Raw genomic sequence first — 21528 nt, 5'->3', positions numbered from 1 at the left:
TGTGTGTGTGTGGGGGGGGGGTTCGGGGTGACCGCACTGCTACTGCCACTGTTGTAGGAAGAGAAAATAAAGAGTTGTGCTGACGGAGGGAGGTTTGTTAGGGAGGGAGGGAGGAGAGCAGAGAACTGAGGGAAGAGAAGTTTAAGTGCTTGGGAGACTAAACTCAGCGATGTTTGGAACTGGAGTTGTGACGAGCGCTCCTCTTTCTGTTAAATAATGCGGCCTATTTTTGGATGTGTGGATCCCAATACGCACGTCCACCCTCCTGCACTCACACATACACAAAACACTGCGTTTCACGGGGACGTTGCACACAAGTATTATTACAGACATCACTTGTCTTCAGCGGTCATCATCTCACATCACATCAAAGGGTCAACGCTGCAAAAAAAAATGCCAGGAATGCAGCATAAAAATATTTATGGGTACAAGTGCTACATGCAAATACCGTTCAACGCCAGAGATATATTTAGCTCAGGCTCCCGGACAGTAATTGTAGAGAGAAGTCAGAAATGTTAATGATGGTCTGGTGATAAAAGTGTTATTTTAACGCAATGAAGTGATGAAATGAATATGACAAGAGAAAGAAGCTTTACTGCAGTTGTTTATTTCCGCTAATGGACAGTGTACAGAATACGCAGTGCTGCTCTAATAAAATGATCGCTTATTTTGTAATAAATAAACAAAAAAAGAGACAAACATACAAGCGTGTGCACCAATAGGACCTTTGAGAGGTCCTCGGATATAATTGTGCTCCTTGATCCCCTTGTTTTAATTTAATCTGTTTAAAGGATTGTTGGTATTAGCCAGAAAAACGCACCGTTATCTGGAAGTCCAAATTCTTTTTCGACTAGTCAGGAGTGGAAGTGCTGAGGATTGAGAAAAGATCAGTAGAGGAGGATTACAGATCATGACTAATCGATTGGGTGATACGTTGCAGATTAAACTCCCTGGGAAGAGCCAAAATATTTAAGGTCAAGAAAACATGCTGCAGAGACACCAGGAAACTCTACACAGACGGGAGAGGATTCTTGAAGTTAGCTTGAACTACATGTGTGATTGGTCACCAGGAGAAGAGAGGAGTTGTGACGGGAGACGAAGACAAAGCATCTCAGCACCTGAGAATCAACCTCCCGACAGTCTCGCTGGTAAAAGTGTCTTAAGGGACGAGTGTAGATACGCTGACTTTAGCCACGAATCCAGTATAGAAGAGCCAACCAGCAGGTGACACGAACGGACACGATACATCGAACACAAAAAGTAGAAAATGTATAAAGCAAAATAATATCTTTAGATATTTATACATTATGCATTAGCAAATTTGCAATGATGGAGGTAGATAGCAAAGACGTGGAGGTAAAAAAAATAATGCTGTTGCTTTGGAGCGCGTGGCGATGGAATAAAAATGCAATGATTATTACTGTTTAGCTTAGCAATTGTGTATACAGTACAGATTATGAGGTGAAAGGGGGAAAAAAATCAAAAGTGGCAGGATGTCGCAGATCTCTGAGTTACCCGTCGGTCGGAGTTTGGCTTGGCCGGTAGCGCTCTCCACATTAGCGGGAGGAGTTGAGCGAGATCTTGTCTCTGCGTCGTTTTGTGGAGGTTATGCGGCGCCTCACACAAAGAGCACGGAGCGGGGGGGGCACTGACAAACCTCCGAAGATGCCTCCCGCACCCAGGACCCGTGGCAGCCCGGAACTGAGGCTGCTGACCAGAAGGTCCTGGGAAAAAGAAGGGATTCGTTGTAAAGTTTACAACTAGATACTTTACAGTTTACAGTGTAAACTATCCACTGATGTTATGGGCTATGACACTGAAGTGGGCGCTATGTGTATTAATGTATGGATGCTGGATTCACACTGTGATCCTATATGTCCAACCAACATTTTACATTACCCAACAACAAATGTAAGAATGCTTTCCCACCACATTCACTCAGAAGCCTGCAACGCCGTTTATATTGCTCTGCACATTGTTTCTTTTAAGTGCACGTGAACAACTTAGTTCTTATCAGTCACTTAGAGTGACGGGTCACTGATGCAGCACATCGAAGCGAACCCCGTAGATCTGCCCGTGCGGCTCACCTGCTGCTCTGCATGCCGTCGCCTCCGCAGCGGTCCGACTTGGACATGGCGTCGCTCTGACACTCGGCACAGATCAGCTGCTCCCTCACCAGGTGTGCGCTCCACAGTCGGAGTTTACACGCCGGGCTGGCCTGTTTCACCCTCAGGTACACACAGTAACTGAAAACGAGCAAAGGAAAGCGATGATGAGCGATGATGCTTCTGTTGGGATCAACAGCTTTCCAAGACAGCTCAGCCTCTGATCATTTAGGATTTGTTTTTCCTCGAGCTTTTGGGTTCCTCTCACACCACGAACACCAATATAAACAGTCAAAAACATGAAACTGGTTGGATATTTAAAGATTTAGACAGTTTTTAGATGCCTCTCTGCCTACAAGGGTTAAAAACAGTAAAATCCGCACTTGTAGAAACCAGGAGCTCCGCCTGAGCAAGGCTGCCATGTTTGATTACAGACTCCAAAATGAACAAAGGCAAATTAAACAGCCAAAATGAGAGATTTGCTGATGGCCGGCGTCCCCGTGGCCTGAACCGTTGCCGTATCAACAGGGCTCCCTCAGCGTTCTGGAAGCAACAATGTTTCTTTGTTCTCTGGGTTCTCTGGCAGGTCCTTTGAGCGGCCGAGCTATTTTTTTAGTGTCTGATTCATTCAAAACAGCGTCCCCGGTGGGGCGGCTTGTCAAGAAAACATCAAGCTTTTCCACGTCAAGCTACTTTTCCCAGAATTCTTTGCACATCTGAGTCTGTTTGTTTTTTCCCTTGGTGTCATTTTATTAGTCTTCTTTGGAGGGTTCTAAGCCCCTTTAAGTACAGTAAATACCGACCTGCCCCGTCAAAACTTGCATCACATGTTCAACAACATGTTACTTTAACCCCTCATTTCCGAGGTCAGCTTTTACAAAAACGCCAGGGACCCGTCACGTCACCAGATGTCTGCCTAGCATCGACCCCGCTCTGGGACACCCGTGCTGATTGGCTCCCAATCATGAGCGGCGTGCCCTCCGTCCCCCGGCGCTTCGTCTTCCAGTCAAAACAACAGCGTCTGACATCCATTTTAATCAGAGCTGAAAAGGCAGCTGTGTGAGCAGTTCAGGTCGGAGACGAGCAAATCGCAGGGCTGATTTGTCTTTGACTTGGATTATGGCGGCCTTGTGGGCCAAGGCCAGCAGCCCGTGATGCAAATATTCAGTGACCCCTGTTAGTGTGTAATAGTCAAAGCAATTTACAGGCTCTGCGTACAGTTCAGCCTTGGCCTAGGTGTGCTGGCTAATCTTTTAGTGCTCAAAGTTGACTTAAAAAGACCTTTGAAACCACGTTTAAGAGCAGCAGGTTGGAATGCAGCTCGGAGCTGAAAATAGAACAAGCTGAAATTCCTCTGACAATCAGACACGGAGCAAACCTGGAATAAATGCCTTTAAAACCCAAAAGGCCCGGCCGACTGGGTGGAAAGCCGCCGGTTGATGGGGGTTTGCAGTGGAAGCTCTTACCTTTCCTTCTTCTCCTTCATCAGCATGTGTGGTCGTCTCCAAGGGTCCTTGAAGTTCCTCTTGAAAGAATCGGGCAGGATCTTCGCCACCTCTGCAGGTCAGGTGTGAGGGTTAAAAGATTAAAAACAACCCCCCAAAAAACCCTCATCCCACGAATACCTCCGACAGCTGATGTCATGAGTCAAAAATTAACCTCGGATTTTTTTCTTAGAAGCATATATCTGTGTTCAGCTGTGTTTTCTGGGAAAAGCCCAACTGGGAATTTGGAGAAAGTGCAGCTGGAAAGGGCTTGAGCACAGATGTGTTACCTCAGAGCCTGCGAGGACCCCCAGAGAATATTAAAACACCACATCAGGTCCCGACAACAACGTGTCCGGGAACGAACGCACGTTCTCACCTTTCCCGCTGCTGCATACTGCGTCGTTCCCGAAGCACCCTCGACGCTGTTTGAGGTCGGGGCACGGTCGTCCTCCGTTCCTGGGTGGAACCGACACCTGGCGGCTGCGCTCCGTGCTGCCGACGCCACATGACGACGTGCAGGGCGACCAGGGCCCCCACGAACCCACCACGCAGTCGATGGCTGCTGGGAAAACCGTCAGATCAGCGGGAGGCTTCAGCAGCAAGGACGACAAAAACATTTCCACCTCATATGAAAGCATTAATAATGGTGATAAAACCTGAAAAATCCAACCTTTGATTTTGAGTTTTAGGCGGTAACAATGTTTCCACAGCGTCTCCACTGTTTCTGTGGTGGTTAAAGAGGGTTTTTTTCTTTCTATGGCTGCTTTTAACGATGTGTAAGCTGAAGAAATTAGTCACTGCCGTCGTTCTGTCAAGCCCTGGAGTCGAGATAAATAAAAGGGGGATTCAAATCTTTATATGGATTTGATTTTGGAGGTTGTCATCGGTGGATTCCATTGATGGATGGGGCAAACTACAGCCAAAGAAATGACTCCAAGTAATGCAAAACAGAAATAAATCACCCAAGTTGGGTGACTGACCTCAAACCAGGCAGGGCAGGCTTGGGAAGTCAGCCCTCCGAGAAAAGCTTTAGGAAGAAGAGGCTAATTTTGCATCCTGCTGCCTTACAAATAAACACACACACACACACACACACACACTCAGCCCTCCACATAAACACAGCAGCAGCAACAATCAGGCTTCCCCTTCAACTCAAGCTGATTTAGCCAATTATATCAGGCTAAGAGGAAGCTGTATTAGTGAGATGGCTGCTCTGATCAAAGCATCCAGCCTCAAACGGTAATCAAGGCGTGTTGAACACCGACATTTATCAGAGCCAGACATTTTACGGCTTTGCGGGCGGAAGTGCCGACTCCATAAGTACATAAACAAATGAGAGACACCAGATTAATACAAGCACCAATAAAAAATAACAGAATCTTCAACAACTTTAACTAACTTTTATTAATATTAAAGGCAGATGATCACAGATCACAGTGTGTTCTTGGTTTATTTGGGAGTACATAGAGGAGAAGGTTAAATATAATATAAAATAACTGAATGTTATTGTCCCTTACCATCTAAACACGGTCTTTATAAGACACACCCTGCACACCGCACAACACAGGAGGAAAAGAGAGCTTTTAAAGTGCCGCCTCTTAGGTTCATTCCCAGGGTCCAGTGAGACTTTGGAGTGGAATGGCAGCGTGTGTGTGTGTGTGTGGTGTGTGTGAGTGAGTGAGTGTGTGTGTGGTGTGTGTGAGTTAGGGAGCAGTGACACAAAGCCACACTGGAATCTCTGCATTCCTGCACATTAGTGCTGCCCACCTGACACTCGATTTTCCCAGATTAATGCACACACACACACACACACACACACACACACACGCACACACGCACACAAGCACATCAAACACAATATCTGTCAAATTAACCCACCCACTGTTCCACCTTCAGTCATCACCCTAAAATACACAGGCGTATACATTACACTGTCGCCCAACTTCCCAGTCTCGCCGTGCCTCCTCTTCTCATCCTCGCTCCTGCTCCGCACCTTTCATTCCCTCCTCGACGTTCTCCGTTGCACGGGTTTTGATGTGGCTGATGCTTTTTTTAATAATTGTAATAAAGAGCAGCGCAGCAGAGTAGCTGAGGTTGCTGCAGCGGAGGGAAGTTTCAAGGTTTAGAAGGGAATTTCTGACCAGGAGCCTCCCACCACCCACCAGCGGCAGGACCGCCACCCACACGATAACCCTCCTGACAGACAGTCTGACACAGCTTGACCCGTTGAGCTTAAAACCGCCGTCGTTCTCCCTGCCCATTGTCACGGGGAGAGTCCCCAGTTTGAAACACGACATCCCCTCTGACCCCTGACCCCTATACAGGAAACAAGTGCTGCGTGTTGTCAGGATGTTCGGCTTCATTCTCCGTGATGTGTTTTTATAACAATAGAAATGATCGTGTCGCACACCAACGGCAACAGTCTGCAAAGCTTAAAATGCAACTGCAGCGATGCAGCTTTACTGAAATGGGAAAAGCATTTTCAATGCTGAAGGGAGAAACGTCTACCTGGCCACATGTCAATCAAATGTAAATGAAGGAGGTTTTGATAATTGGGAATATACCTTCGTACGAAGCCACCTGTAGGAGCTTCTGCCCTCTGAACCACAGCATATCTGCCTGTATCAGCACTCTTATCACTTAACTTGTCACGCAATTTTCTGTTCACACTTGTTGCCCCCAGATAAATGCTCCCTATCTGCTGTTTCGCCCTTTTCTTGTGCTCTCCCTGAGCACTACTTCCATGTTAGGGTTTCACAACAAAAGAGACCTGACTGCCTACTTTGCTTTATCTTCTCCTTTATCACAGTGTTCCGGCAGTCTCTTTTTTTCCTGCCGCATTTGTCTCCTTTATTTAGCTTTCCTTATAACCCCCCCGTCCCCCGCGTGCAAATCCTCCCCCTGCTTCTCTCTGATAGGACCCAGATGTCCAACTGTTCTGAAGGACCACTGCACCCCAAACCTCAGCCCGACAATCGTCCCTCCCATGCAGAGAGCTGGGCCTCTGTCCCCTCAGACAGGCCTAATAATGTTTGGCAACACAGGGAGGGGAAAGACACAAGTCTGCTAATAGGGCTGAAGGAAACAGGTCTCAGCGCTAATAACAGTTTAGCACATAAACACTTCCTGTGGAGACTTAGAAGGACGAACTGGAGAACGTTGCAAGCAAACAGATCTGATGAAGATCTGTGTTTAAAATTCAAATCTGTGTGTGTGAAACATGTTCCCACGGCTAAGAGGGGGGAAAAACTTTTTTGGGACATGTAGGGAATAGAAGCAGATGTGTGGACTCTTGCTCAACAACACTGACTCAGTCTTTACGGGTTTAGCCAGAGATCATCTCGGCAACCTCTCAAGTGTCAAATAGCGAGGCTAATGAAGATGTCTGTGTGCTAATGGTACGTTTACTGGCAGGGTAGCAGCAGCTAGCTAGCCCATGCAAGTGAATGGAAGCGCTAAAATAAACACAAATGAACTCCTCGCTTGAAAATCCAATTTTGTCACTTTTTAACGAACATTTGTAATCAGAAAGTGTTCAGACAGTTTGTTTTACAATCATAAATGGAGGACATGAAGCATATGAAGGGAGCACCCGTTTTGTTACGCTAAGTCCATCAGGTGGATGTAGGTGTGAACCGCCTCAACCTGCACGTTTCGGCCATAGAATTGTGAAAGAATGCGTGGGGAGGGCAAGAACTGGGGGTGGGGGGGGGGGGGGTCTCTGGTGTTGAAAACAACCAGGCAGCGAGACAGGAGAGGAGCTGCCTCCTCAGGGAGGGATCACCAATTAGAGGCTGTCTGCGGGACGACATGATAGTTATGTGGCGTGCCAAATTTACTCCTACAGCAGGAAGAAACACCCTGATTTAAAGTTGGAATATTGCAATGACAATTGATGCTTCCTTAATATCTAATCCAAGTCGTGGTGATGTAGATCCAGAATAAAAACCTCTGCTAGTCTATCATAACCTAAGGTGCGCAGGTTTTGAGTGTTTTGTAGCATTTTTGTAGACCATATTCTTAGAATCTAACGAAATTTGATTTAATGTATCGCTGTAAAAGACTTACAGACTTTCTGATTGGCAACTTGCAACAAGTGGATTTAAATGAGCCTGGGAATGCTGGGAAGATCAGTTTGAGCTCTCTTCAGACATTCCTCCATCAAACGCACCTCTTTGAAGCCGATGCTGTACAGCTGTTCAACAGAGAGATATAAATATGAGGTAAGAATCCTCCCATCGCATCGCTGGGAGAAGGGCGCCACACCTGAAAGGCTTCGTTCCCGTCTCTCTCCCGTGATGTCACTCTGAGCTCTTGCTGATCCCTAAATTACAGAGTGTGACAGAGTCCCTGATGTGGTCCAGAGCTGTCCAGTGAGCGGTTTGACTGGGATTCTGACTGATGTTTCCTGTCCAGCCCGTAACACCTGAAGCTGGCCCGTGGGCCTGCTCAGGACCTCCCCTGTCACGCAGGTGAGCCCATGCAGATGGTGGACTTGGTGTGTCCAGCTGCTTTTCTGCAGCGGAGCGATGACTCAGTGCTGACCTGAGGTGCTTTCCCATGATTGTTCTGTTTGGCAGACGGACAGGATGGATGGAGTGATGCAGGATGGCACCCGGCTGGCGGATGGATGCTGCCTCTACGCGCCTGCCAGGGGACGTTAATACCGCCGAGCTTTGCCCAGAATGTAATCACATTTATCAAACACCGACATGCAGAACTGCAGTTCTGTAATGGCAAGTTTTTAAAATGCTTAAGCTCTTTAGTGGATGACTTCATCTCTCTGCAGAAAGTAGCACCCTTTGTTCGGAAGATTGTGAGCTTGTTTAATGCAGGGCCTCAAAATAGCATTTTTAAAGTAATTAAAACAGAAGTGATCCATTTTAAGGCCTCACTTTAATTAGAGTCGGTATACTGTTAACGTTAAAGGGGCTTATAAAATCATGGCCGTGTGCTTTTAAAAGTTCCACGCTAATTGTGAAGCTAAACTATGTTCCCCTCTTCAGTGGGCTGCTGGTAGGCAGTGGTTAACTGGTGGTGCAGCTATCAACTCCAACAATCGGTACTTCTGACCAATACATGTTTTTAAGTGATTTAGTCCTGTCAGGACAAAGCAGCCCGTCAAAATCGCAGCATGGAAACAAAGAACGAGTCACTACGTATACACTCAACGTGCCTAAATAAAGGGATCGCTGCAGTATTTTAAGTGCTCTTTGACTGGACAGAACGACCCCACAGGTGCTTGTTAGCGTGCATTTAAGGCGCAGGTCACCCTGCGAGTGTATCTGTACACAGATAATCACTCCTTTGCAAACTGGTGATGGTTCAGAGCTGTTCCTGTCTCATCTCTCACACACTAATCCTGACCATCTTTGGCAGTCCGTTCCCATGGTATCCATTCCTTCATTTCTCCTTATATAGCAGGAAAGATTGAGGGGAAAGTGTTACACAAAGTCTTATTTTTAAAGTTCTCTCAGCAGTCTTGATCTCAGTTAAGCAGAGCCGCTCATTGTTGTGTGTTTTCCCAGATTGGGGTCCTTGTTTTCAGCCCTCACTCCGCTTCCAACCACTTAGTCGGCTGGGTCATGGGTCGCCCTATAAACATGCAGGCGCGCACGCACGCACGGGCACACAACACGCTGCTGAAAAGACCACCATGAGGACAAGAGATGCCTCAAGTGCCCCTGCATTAATGGCCAACTGTGTCTGGGCTCTGAAGACAAACAGCATTGATGGGCGCACTTGAGACAGCTATGTGCAGCATGTCTCACTGTCTCCGCGTCACCTCTCTGCCAACAGCGTCCCCACCTGACATCTGACGCCTCACTTCTAATTAATTCACTCATTTCGAGCCTTTCCAGTTGAGGCTACAGCCCCGTTTCGATGCGCAGAGTGAACCAACGCACTCACCTGAGACTTGGCACACGCGTTGGTAGTCCTCGCAGCAGTCTCCTGTCTTCTGACAGTAGGTATCGCAGTAACACACCGTTTTACTCCTCGTGTACTCGAAACAGTCGTTGTTCCGGCCCGTGCAGCAGTTTGGGTTCTCCCTCTCCCTGCAGCCCGCCTCGGCTCCGGGAAACAGTTCCCCGCAGAAAAACGCAACATATCCACAAACCATTAAGCCCACATGCACTGAGCTCCATCCGTGCGCGCCCATGATGGAAACTTTTTTTTCTCCCACCACGCACTCCCGCCGGTGTATGCTGGATTCCCCCGGATGGTGCTTAATCCCTATTAACACAGAATATTCTGGTGCTATTCTGTGCGTAAAATCCAAATCTGGAGTAACAACAGCATTGAGTCTGACGAACAACTGGTGCGTAAAAGTGGAGCCTGTGCGCGCACCACCTCTCGTGTGTCGGACACCGCCCCTCGGCGCTGCCTCCGGGTTATTAGGTAAGACCTCTGCTTCCACACCCTCTCCCACCAATAGTTGTGAAAATTGCCCCCAAATGTGCACTTTTATTTGTTTAGTTTCACGTGTTTGCAACAGGCATCACAGTCGCGCCAAAAAAAATATTCGGGGCGTTTTAAAGTCTCACTAACAGGCAAAGGCAAACATGACCAAATGTGGGGGGAGGAAAAACAATCTTTGCTATTTAGGGTTCAAATCGGATAAAATTCAGCACCGCGGACAGCGGCGCGGCCTGTCGATATCAAAATACGTTAAACCCGGAAAAATACAGGCTGAGGGGAAAATTACAGCTTATGTGTGTGATCCTGGCGCGCCTGCACCAACAAAGTAATCCTGCAGAACAAAGCGCAGCCCCCCCACAAGAACAATGACATTAGTGATCCTTCACTGGACTTGAGTGCATGGAGAATCTGAGCTATAGGCAATAAAACAAAAACCAAACAAAATGCAACAGGAAAAAGAACAAATTTCACTGAAAATAGCAACATTTAAAAAGAAGCTTCAAATGGAATGCCCATTATTACACTATTATTATTACACATTATCATTACACTGATGTCTGTTCGAATTATATTTCTAAATTGTGTTTCTGGTACTACTTTTGTACAGTTGAATTACATCTAAGTGACACAAAGGTGTGATTAAAGTTGGGTTTACTTAGATAAAGTAGCAAATTAGTAGAAAAATTAGAAAAAATAGCAATTACAGGAAACTGGTTTGATCATAAAAGATTAAAGCAGAAGTACAGCAACAACAACGGGTGACGCTCGAAAACAACAGGGAAATGTAGGAGCCAAACACACCTTCTTCACTTTGATTTATATAGTGGCATTAGTGTGTCTATATTATCTGGAGACACAAACATTTAATTATTTCAAAAGCTGAGGGAATGTCTGGAGTTTCTACAAAAGCAGTAAAGGAGGAGGAGGAGGAGGAGGAGGAGGAGGAGGAGGAGGAGGAGGAGGAGGAGGTGGAGGAGGAGGACACAGGGGTGTTGATGTTAGGATGAAGGGAGGTTCGTAGGTTCTTTGGCCTTTCTAATAAAGCTCTATTGTGCAGGTCTAAAGAGAGATGAGACCTCTCTCATCACCCCGTGTGTGCACGCGCATGTACGAGGGAGAGAGAGAGAGACAGACAGACAGAGAGAGAGAGAGAGAGAGAGAGAGAGAGAGAGAGACAGAGAGACAGAGAGACAGAGAGAGAGAGAGAGACAGAGAGAGAGAGAGAGAGAGAGAGAGAGACAGAGACAGAGACAGAGAGACAGACAGACAGAGAGAGAGAGAGGGAGAGACGGAAAAACATCAAACAATGAATATAGACGGAAACTCTCTGATGGTTCACATTCAAACAGCAGCATATAAATTCTACAACACCCACACAAAGTGAGTCTGGTACTATCCATTAAAAAGCCTCTAACTAGAGACTTTAGAGGGAGACCCCTCATCAGGTAGCAGAGAAGGAGCTACATCACCAGCTGTCGACTCTACCAAGACCTCAGAGACGCCTCCGTCCCCCAGATCACACCATCGCAAAGACTTTGAGACCCTGAACAACCACAACAAACTCCCATATCTGCTGGGTAAACTGCAGCAGTATGCAAAAACAAGGTGTGTGAGCTCTTGTGAGGGCAAAGGAACAGCCCACGGACTACAACTACCATCTGATGGACTACAACTGCCATCTGATGGACTACAACTACCATCTGATGGACTACAACTACCATCTGATGGACCCTGAGCAGGACTGAGTCTGGCACCTACTTCCTCCTGTTCCACAATCCTGTGACGACACTTTAAGAAAACCAGACACTTTAGTTTATATTCAACACAGAAAAGATAATTGCACACGATCTTCCTCTCTCTCTCTCTCTAAATAATCCTTAATTTTTAAATAAAAAACAATGTTGTATTCCACCCATTATTTAATTTTTTCATTATCTATTTGGTACTTCTGTGTAGTTTTGTTTGCATTTTTACCATTTCCATGATTTATTATATTGTTTTGGCGTTTAAACAATAGTTTTCAATACCAATAAATCTCTTTGATTTTAATTGAACAGAGCGAGAGAGAGAGAGATTACTTAGACTCTGGCAACAGCTCCACCTACTGGAACACTGAGCTGTATGTTTGATATCTGCCTTCCATATTTACATCTCAATCTGTGATGTAACATCATCTTCATCATCATCATCAACAACAACAACAACAACAAAAGGCTCCATGGTTTCACAGTTGCACATTTAATGTCTTTAAATATCTCTTAAATAAAGAGCTTTTTACCATGAGTGACAGTGTTAGTGTACAAGTTATAGAATAATGAAGTACACACACACACACACACATGCACACACAAAGTAACAACATATTTCCATGGCAACCTGTTGTATTCCTTCCAGAACAACAGCAGCAGTGTGTTTGGCCAAACAGAAAAATAACTAACACTATGACATAAATCCATGCTGTAAACCCGTCTATATTCCAGACATATTTAAATGTTTGCAGTAACACACACTTATGCACATCTGTACATCACTATAGCGATCAGACAAAAGAAATGGGAAAAAGGCACATGAGTTACAATCAAAAACAAAAGCCCGACCAGGAAATGGCACCGTAAATCAGAACAGCACAAAGATATAGATTAAAAAAACTCATTGGAGGACTCACACACACACATTCTCTCTCACACACACACACACCACACACACACACACACACACACACACACACACACACACACACACACACACACACACACACACACACACCTGCAGCAAATGGAAACAAGGAAACAAACAATCCCATCAGGAGGAAGAGACACGATGGTCCGGTCGTTACCGTGAAATCACAGTGAAATACAACAATTAAATACAACCTTTTAGAACATTTTCAGTCCCTTGGAGGAATAAAAACTCTTATATACCAGCACCAGTAAAATCAACTCTCTCCACATTCAAGGTTAAATAAAGACACTTAACTGTTCTCTTCATGCTGTTCAGCTACTTCTGCATATTTCTCTGGTTTGGCATTCGGCACAGGAATGAAATATATAATATCTTAAATTGAATCATAAAAAATAAAGTGGAAAAAAATGTCATCTCTACAGTATAAAAATAACGAATATATTCTGAACTAAAATCCTTCTACTAAAGACACGATCATGGAGTCGATGTGTTGGGCAGGGCTGCGGCCAGCTGCGATCTGGCACTTGTTGATTCACAGTTAACAGGAATCAGAACCAGATCTGAGTCGGGCTCAGGAAGCAGGAGGCTCCGGCCCTCCCTGCAGCTCAGTCGGTCTTCCAGACCACGTTTAGGACCTTGACCACCTCCTCGTAGATGATGAAAACTATGGCAACATCCAAGCACACACGGCCCAGACGTGGGACTGTTCCCTTATAGAAGCTAGAGATCGACACAAGGAGGGAAAGTAATGAGGGGAAAAAATGTATCAGTAATAATGAAACACATGCCGCTTATCATCAGTGCAGGAGTAATAACTGTGTTTACTATTCATACTCACGCTGCCAAGCCTTCATATTTCATTATCTTTAATGCACAATCCCACGTGTTTTTATATTTATGTGCTTCCAGACCCTTTGGGGGAAAAAACACACTTTCAGTAAAATGTGGACAACTTGAAGAAAATTAACTAAGACCGGAAGATTTTGTGCCATGTTATATCATGTACCTGCAGCCTGGTCTTGATTACATCGAGAGGAGTGTTGCCAAACACACTGGCTGCTCCTGCTATGGCTCCAAAGGTCCCTGTCACCAGTGGATTGATGGATTTATTGGGGTCATCACCTGGTGACAGAACACATAGAATACGTCAGGAGCCGTGAGAACATACATGTAGACACAGATGTGGCACTGGATGCAGTCTGACCTTTGTACCAGTTCTTGAGAGAGGTCATCACGAAGAAGCGGATAGCTTGATTTGACCCCTGTTTAAGGACTGTGGCAGTGAGACCCTGGTATGTGCCTCTTATACCTAATAAGATGAACAGGAATATAATGTCAGATGCAGTACCCTATTTCACCAGTAGATGTCAGGCATGCACAGAAACTGGCCATTACCTTGTTCCCTTATGATTTCTCTGACTCCATGGAAGAAGCCCCTGTATCTGGGGTTAGCTGAGGTCTGGTCATGGATAAATTTCACCTTGAAAGACAAGGAGACGGAAGAAATGCAAATGTTTTGTCTCTCTCAAGAAGTTCAGCTAATACGAAGACAAAATACTGAAACATTTTACTGAGAATGTTCAATGCTTGTGGACAACACGGGAAACTTTGGTTTGGAACTAGCGAGTGTTTGCCAACACTTGTGAAATGAGACAGGAGTACCGGTTCAAACTTATTGACCCAGTAATCTGTAGTTAGCATACCTTGACAGTCTCCATTGGACACACCACCAAAACAGCCTCCATCACTCCGGCACCAAGCCCGCACAGCAGGCCCCTGGTGCTATTCAGGTGTCCCGACTTGTCCTTCGCGTGGTTGCTGAGGTATTCAAACATCCCAAACCTGAGGAAGGACGAAAGAGCCAGCAGAAGATATGAAGAAGGTATTATTTCAGTATTTCAGTTATATAGATGAGTGATGGGAACTAAAACTGGAAAGAAACAGTTGCCTATCTTTAGAAGATATCTACACACCACAGTTCACAGAGCACAAAAGCAGAACTCCGCTGCACCTCAAGATAACCAACTTCCTTAAGACAGTTGCCATTTAAAAAAATAAAATAAAGAGAAGACACAAATGGCTCAAAGTGAACAATGAGCGTCGGGGTTTCATTTTACAGTCGCGTCTGCATGGTCATAAAACTGCAGCAGCTCGGTAGCCAATAAATGACCGGCAACAGCTGCCATGGCAGCGTCTCCACTGTTTGTGTGTGTTATGTATGTGTGTGTGTGTGTGTGTGTGTGTGTGTGTGTGTGTGTGTGTGTGTGTGTGTGTGTGTGTGTCCACAATTTGATGTTGTGCCAGTGAATCCTTAACAAGAAAGGATATTTATAGATGCAATTGAATTGTGGACGCTGCCCAGTACATTAGGCAAAGAGGTGGTGGTTTGGGGGGGTTCTTGGCCTTGATGGATGTTTTCTCCTCTGTCTTTCCTCAGTCTGCCTGGACTCTTTCCATGGTGTCCTCCTTCTTTCCTTCTTTGTTTAGATTTGACTTATTAGAGATGTTTTCCATGGCGTTGCTCTGCTCTGCTCTGCTCGTCATTCATGCACATCTGCTCCTGTCTCGCTCCTCAGAGAGAAGCTGGGTGCCGCAATTAACAAACATCCCATAAACATAAACCCACCTGACACCGTCTGGGCTCACCTCTCCAAAGGGGTGTGTGTAAAGTTAAAAATAAAAAAGAGGGAAAGAAACAAAAGAAATATGCCTAATTAGCTGTGTGGCGTCAGCAGGACCCGTCATGACGAGGAGGGGGAAATAAATGCTACTAATTAAAACGACGGAGGAGAGAAATATGTCACTGGCAGGTCGAGTCCATTTAACGGGTGGAATAAACTTCACAGAATATGACATATGGTGTTTTGGCTGCCCTCCCTAGTCCGAGATGAATTACTCTGGACGTCTGAGTGCTGCCCAATCGTCATTAATAGATTTTTCTACAAGGTCAGAGTGAGGAGACGAGCCAAAGAAGAGAAAATGAAGGAAACTGGAAACACAGAGGGGGAGATGTAGAGTTGGGTGAGCGGGTTCAGGCGGTAGTAAGGTCAGAAGCGCTCGTGTGTCGTGTCTCCTCTGGCAGTTTGTGTGATGCCTAGAGTGCAATTAGTTAATGGAAGGGGGGTGAGGAAGGGGGAGGGAAGGACAGAGGAGGCAATAAAAGGATGGAGATGCAGGAGAAGCAGCGGTCAGAGGAAAATGTGATGAAGTAGGATTGAAACTGTCACTATCAGGGTTGGAAAATGAGAACTTCCCTGGGCTCTTAGATGATTTAGTTCAGCAGGGAAATCTGAGAAAAAACAATTTATAAAAGTCTGTAAAAGAACTAGAAATATCAATGTCACATAGCTAGCTGTCATTGGTCTGTAAGGAAAACTGTTTGCAATGCAGAAACTCTCTCTCTCTCTCTCACACACACACACACACACACACACACACACCACACACACACACACACACACACACACACACACACACACACACACACACATCCGCCAACCCCTATGAGACATAGAACGTGTGTGAATGGCATTTTGCTCTGCCTGGATAAACCTGTCGCTCAAGCAAACAGATGGATGAGTCTTCTAAAACACAAAGAAAGAAAAAAAGAAAAAAAGAAAAAAGAAAGAAGGTGTTTGTGAGGGAGAGAAGTGTCAGAAGGAAAATGTCACTGCTGTGAAGAGAATAACATAATTACAGTGAGGGGGAACATGGCATTCTGGGTAATGGAGCAGAGCAGCCACAGCCTGAGAGGCTCCAGTGGAAATCACCGAAACAGGAAGGCGATGGTTGGACAGGGCTCAAACCACGTACCTAACAGCAGACTTTGGTATGGATCCATACAGCAGAGAGCTGAGTCCTCTGTACAGGCCTTTCACCCCATGATGCTGGACTGTCTGTTTCACGCAGTCACCTGAAGGACGACAGTTCAGAGCTTAGCTCCACCTGTCAAGCTGGTTTCTGCTTATTATAATTCATATTCAATATCTAGTTACAAGGCTACAGCACAACAACCTAACGAAGAGCGTTCTTCTCTTTAAAGCAAAAATAGCAACAGCTGGTTTGAGTGCTCATTAGCATCATCTCAGAGCCTTCGCCAATAGTAACAGATCCTAGAGAGCGTGTGTGTGTGTGTGTGTGTGTGTAAGGAAGTAAACACATGCACACTGGTCCGTTACAATAACAGCAAATGCAGTGACAGCCTGCTAGAATCCCTAATGTACACAGGGACGATGGGTGATTCGATAATGAGCTCCTGAGAGGCGAACACGCAGACGAATGGGTGGATGCTTGATATCAAACGAACCCGTCTCAAATCATTTCTAAATAACAGCTGTGAGCAGAGTCGGGCTCCTTCACACTCACCTATGCCTCTGTATTTGGGCGGATTCGCCTTCTCGTCCAGCTGCAGCTGAGTCTTAACATACTCTGTTGGGAAGGTGATGCAGATCTCTATGCCACCGGCGAGTCCACCTACACACACACACACACACACACAAATGGGTGGTTAATCGACTTTAAGATATCCAAAGAAATGGTGGCGTCTGAGGTTTAAGCGACATTTCAGATGCAGCATCTTTCTCTGGAGCGCAGGGAGCAGTCGTTACATCACGGCTCATTAGAGGAACCTCGTAAATGGCTCTCCCTTCGTCAACATTAAAGGCTCCCGAGAAGACACGAGCGATGAGCCAGCAGAGGATAAATCAAGCATCGCTGCTGCTAAAGAGATTCAGCCGTCTGAGGGACTGAAGAGGTGGAGGTCTGACATGGAAAGAGGACCAAAAGGGGAATTAAGATAATGAATATGGGGGGCGGGAGAGGATGAGTGTCCAAAATTGGACGCCATTGTCAGGAGGAGGCGGCGGGAGGATGATGCCAGAGCTGACAGTAATGAAATGATCCCCTCAGTCTGCAGGGAGGGGCTCCAGCACCCGGGCCAAGACCCTCCATTAAGCAAAGGAGTCGCACGTGTCCACTAACAATCCTGTGGTTAAATAAGCACATTTCACAGCGGCAGCGTCAGAGGCTGAGTCATGTCTTTAATTACTTGGCCCGTTGTGCTGTCACTGATGCTTAGACAGGAATCACATGAGATTTATAAACTCCATTCCAGCCTGGCCTGGATCAGTGGGTCAGTGAGGCTCAGGGAGAGGAGAAACAATAAAGCACATTCATCCGTTTCCCTCCCCAAGAGTCGCCAGTCTCTCATGTGACAACCAGCCGACACCAGCTCGGTACCCACAGCCAGCAAATGCGCCCATTTATCACCGCGCCTCCCGTGGATTCTTTATCTTCTTCTCCATTTTCCAGTCTGCGTTCAAGGGAGCAGCTTGTTCTGCACACGACAGCAGAAATGACCCCAACGTAGCTTCCATGAGCAAACCCGCCATTAATCTCCATTCCTGTCAATGTTGTGCCCCCTCTAACGTCAGGGCTCTTTTCCAGATAACAAATGCAGCCGAATCGATCTCCGACACCGTCTGTTCCAAGAACCCAGGAGGGAAATGGAACAAAACCAATAAGTGTTATTTTGTTGTCCTTATGTGTGTATTTTAAGTAGCTTTTAGTAGGAACAAATGAGCCAGGTGCCTCCCACCACTGGCCTCTCCTGAGCAGGAAACACCGCTGGTCCAGGCAAATGTTGGAAAAATCAGAGATCCTTTCAACACTCTTGGACCCTGCATCCATGTTGTTGTGGAGTTTTGTTATGTTGATCACCTAAAACTGCCCTCATCAGTAATCCCATTTGTGCCCTAAAGAAAGCAGCTAATTAATTAGCAGAATCAATTATTCATCCAAATGTTCCTTATTTAGATTCTCCGTTCGCCGGTCTGGCATGAAAAGCACCGATGAGTCCGGTTCCAGAGGCCTTCCAACTTTAAATGTCTTATTAACAGCACAGCAATGTGTGTTTTTTATTTTGTGTCTTCGGCTTCAGCAAAACATAAAAAGAATAATTCATCTGAAGTCTGGCATCCGCTGTCCTGCCCGCCGCTCCTGCGTGTTGATTACAGGACGGATGCTGATGAATCTGACCCTCCTCTCGCTGCACACGAGGAGGGAAGCGTGTTGCAGGCTGTTCCGGCCGTGTGCGCAACACCTGATTATTTGATTGATTACAGCAATTAGCTCACTCAAGTAGCAACTTGCCGCTAAACCTGAATCCGTTTCGTTCTCAAACATCACAAAGGCTTTTTTTTTGTCTTGAGTCAGTATTTTTTGGGCCAACCTGAGATAAACGTATCTGTCTTCGTTGTTCTTGAGTTCTCTCGAGATTCTTGGGATTCTGTATCATAAAGGAGTGAAATAAACGCCAGTAGAAGGCAGACTGAACCACAGCAGCAATGACAAGCTGCTTCCTAGGTGGGTTCTGGGAGTTGGATATTGGAGTCTGCTGTGATTTATTATTATGCCTCCAGCGAGGTGGGGGGGGGGGGGTGATGCACGTGTCATCCGTGACGGGACGTGCGGGGGGAGTAAGTGCACAGTTTGACAAGCCCTCTGAGCCTGAGAGGAGACAAGCATCCCCACAGTTTAACAGGCTGCCCAGAGGCTGGAGACAGAGCACAATGGAGGGAGGGAGGAAAGCTGAAGTGACGTGAAATCCAGGTTCCCTCAGAAGAAAACGATCAATCAAACCGCCGTCAACTCTGTTCGCATATTCAGTGATGCGCAGCTCTAAGTGACCTTTCAACAGTGAGAGGCAGCAGGAGAACTGGAACAAAAACAACAAAGGACCAAGGACCCATTTAGACCCCGTCTCTGTGCCGGAGGCTTCTTCCTGGTGAAAGCCTCCCTCCTCACTGCTCCACTTCAGCCCTCAGCAGAGGCCACTGCCAGCAGACCTGAGCGAGCCAATGAGAGGCAGCTAAAAGCTTTGGATCAGTGTCCATGTGAACCCCCCCATCCATTATGCTGCAACCTTCCACTTCTTGCTTTGTCTACCTAGAGGCCTGAGCCACTGTCCAAGGCAGATGTGGGTCTCTCTGGACCTATGGGCCCAGAACCATCGTGAAAAAGAGGCAAAGGAACCATTCGCGCCATGCTGTGGTCACTGATTAAGGCCTGTGATCAGCAGCAGGTGCTGGAGCATCGCTGAGGGGGCTCTTCATCAACGGTGCAGCCTCCTCATCAGCGTACAGGAGAGGAAGGCTGCATTTGCAGGACAGGAGCCTCTCGTGGAATCCCCCCTCCCCTACTCTGACTGATGTGTGGCCCTGCGCGCTGTCGTCCAGAACCAGCCTGTGCTGGTACAGGGCTGCAGCTCCAGCACAGATTGTCCCCCCCCCTGTGTTTGGTGTCACTATGATAAACTGGGAGAGAGGCTGCTGGCTGGATGTTGATTAAACAGAGAGAAGAGGGTGGCTTTGGTGGCGCCTTTCTAATGTGATTCGTGTGGCTGGAAAAATAACTGGATATAAAAAAAATGACAGGCTGGATAAATATTAGAGCAGATCAATCACAGCCTGTCGGAACGTCGTGATTAGGTTCGACTAAATTAAATCTCAAGACGTCACAATGAGCGGATCATTTGCCTCATATGGGGAAAAAAAATCACATTTAACCACCTGGGGAAACATGTCGGCTTTGCTTCGTTGCATCTTATCTTCTCAGACCCTTCACTTTAGATTCTGATGGACAAACTTTTGCCTACATGCATCCATCAGTGCCGCTCTAATAACATTAGTGGAGCGCAGAGATAAAATCACATCAGGACACATCAGGACAGGAGGACAGGACAGAGGAGGGGAGGTGGAGCTGTTCTCCCGTCTAAAAACCAATTTCTGCTCCACAGTTTAGGGAACGGGGTCAGGTTTTGCCACTATTTAATCAGTTCTACGAAATACACGCAAATTAAAATCGCCCCATCTCTTTAAATACATGAATCAGGAGACATCCATTAGAACTGGATCATTAATCCTCGTCAATACTCGCTCATTTGGTGCAACAAACACCCAAATCATCTGGCTGATTTATAGCAAAACTGCACCTCAGTGCTCCGGTACTGGGAGTGGCATCCTGTTCTGACCGGTCCATCAGGTTAGTTGAGCCCGCAAACTTTATTTTCTTATTTTCTCAGCTTTGACTCCATTGGTTTGAACAGATTAAGATTGTAATACTTTGTGTCAATATATGTCACCCATCCTCAAACAACGTTAAATCAACAACTCACCGGCCAGAATCGCCTTTCCCGGGTGGGTAAGTTTGGCTTTCCCCGCCGGCGCCGCCGCCGCCAGACACCGAGGTCTGACAAATGCGCCTTTTTCCTGCATAACCACAAATCTCCTGGCGTCTCTCCTCTCCGAGTGTGGACCGCAGCGCGGCGCGCAAGCTCTGGTGCGCCTTCGGTGCGCGGGTGATGCCTGTCAGACGCGCACGGAGGTTCCAGCCGCTCCGTTTCCTGACAGCGAGCGAACACCGGCGCCTTCGAGGAAGTTCGGATGTTCTATGTGCGACGTCTGTTGCCCGTCACCATGGCAACGCCGTGACGCGACAGAGGGAGGACGACGTGGCCTGGGCAGGGCGCCTCCAGGAAACACGGGAGGTTTTATGCGCGCACGGAGCGAGAGGGCGGAGCGCAGCGCTCCCGTCTGTATTCTGATGAAAATGCCTCAGCGGCCCGGATTATGACCTGTAGCTGAAGCAGCCACACCCTCCACCGACACAACAGAAACCAGCCATCTGTTGTAAAGCGTCGACCCGGTTCCTGTGGAGAAGGTAGGACCGGGTGTCCCGGTGAGAGGTGCAATTACAAAGGAAGAGTTTCCACTTCATTTGCTCTTCAGTGAACAGTTGTGAGGGGAAAAGGGAATGCAGAGAATCAAGTGTCGGCT

At 46.6% G+C, this 21528-nt stretch overlaps 2 protein-coding genes across 3 annotated transcripts; both read right to left on the bottom strand.

Annotated features, from left to right (window-relative positions):
* Positions 1–591: 591 nt before the first annotated feature.
* On the bottom strand, positions 592–9972 carry si:dkey-178e17.3 (somatomedin-B and thrombospondin type-1 domain-containing protein). Of its 2 annotated transcripts, none has more exons than XM_057034133.1 (5): positions 9503–9972; positions 3969–4154; positions 3572–3662; positions 2088–2246; positions 592–1724 (listed from the first exon to the last, which is right to left on the bottom strand). In XM_057034133.1, exons 1-5 carry the CDS (start codon positions 9750–9752, stop codon positions 1619–1621), a joined length of 792 nt encoding a protein of 263 aa, XP_056890113.1. In that variant the 5' UTR covers positions 9753–9972; the 3' UTR covers positions 592–1618. The 2 variants fall into 2 exon arrangements, with proteins under 2 accessions (XP_056890113.1, XP_056890114.1); XM_057034134.1 differs by having other exon boundaries at positions 3969–4151; positions 9503–9968.
* Positions 9973–12757: 2785 nt separating this feature from the next.
* On the bottom strand, positions 12758–21286 carry si:dkey-178e17.1 (tricarboxylate transport protein B, mitochondrial). Its single transcript, XM_057034132.1, has 9 exons — positions 20868–21286; positions 17060–17167; positions 16508–16607; positions 14398–14536; positions 14090–14174; positions 13899–14003; positions 13701–13816; positions 13533–13606; positions 12758–13414 (listed from the first exon to the last, which is right to left on the bottom strand). Exons 1-9 carry the CDS (start codon positions 20965–20967, stop codon positions 13300–13302), a joined length of 942 nt encoding a protein of 313 aa, XP_056890112.1. The 5' UTR covers positions 20968–21286; the 3' UTR covers positions 12758–13299.
* Between the last annotated feature and the right edge of the window lie 242 nt (positions 21287–21528).

Source organism: Takifugu flavidus, chromosome 5 (assembly GCF_003711565.1).
Source record: "Takifugu flavidus isolate HTHZ2018 chromosome 5, ASM371156v2, whole genome shotgun sequence".
In the NCBI taxonomy this organism is placed as follows: domain Eukaryota; kingdom Metazoa; phylum Chordata; class Actinopteri; order Tetraodontiformes; family Tetraodontidae; genus Takifugu; species Takifugu flavidus.
The sequence above is the reverse complement of the archived record's forward strand: the minus strand, read 5'-3'. Positions and strand labels throughout refer to the sequence as shown.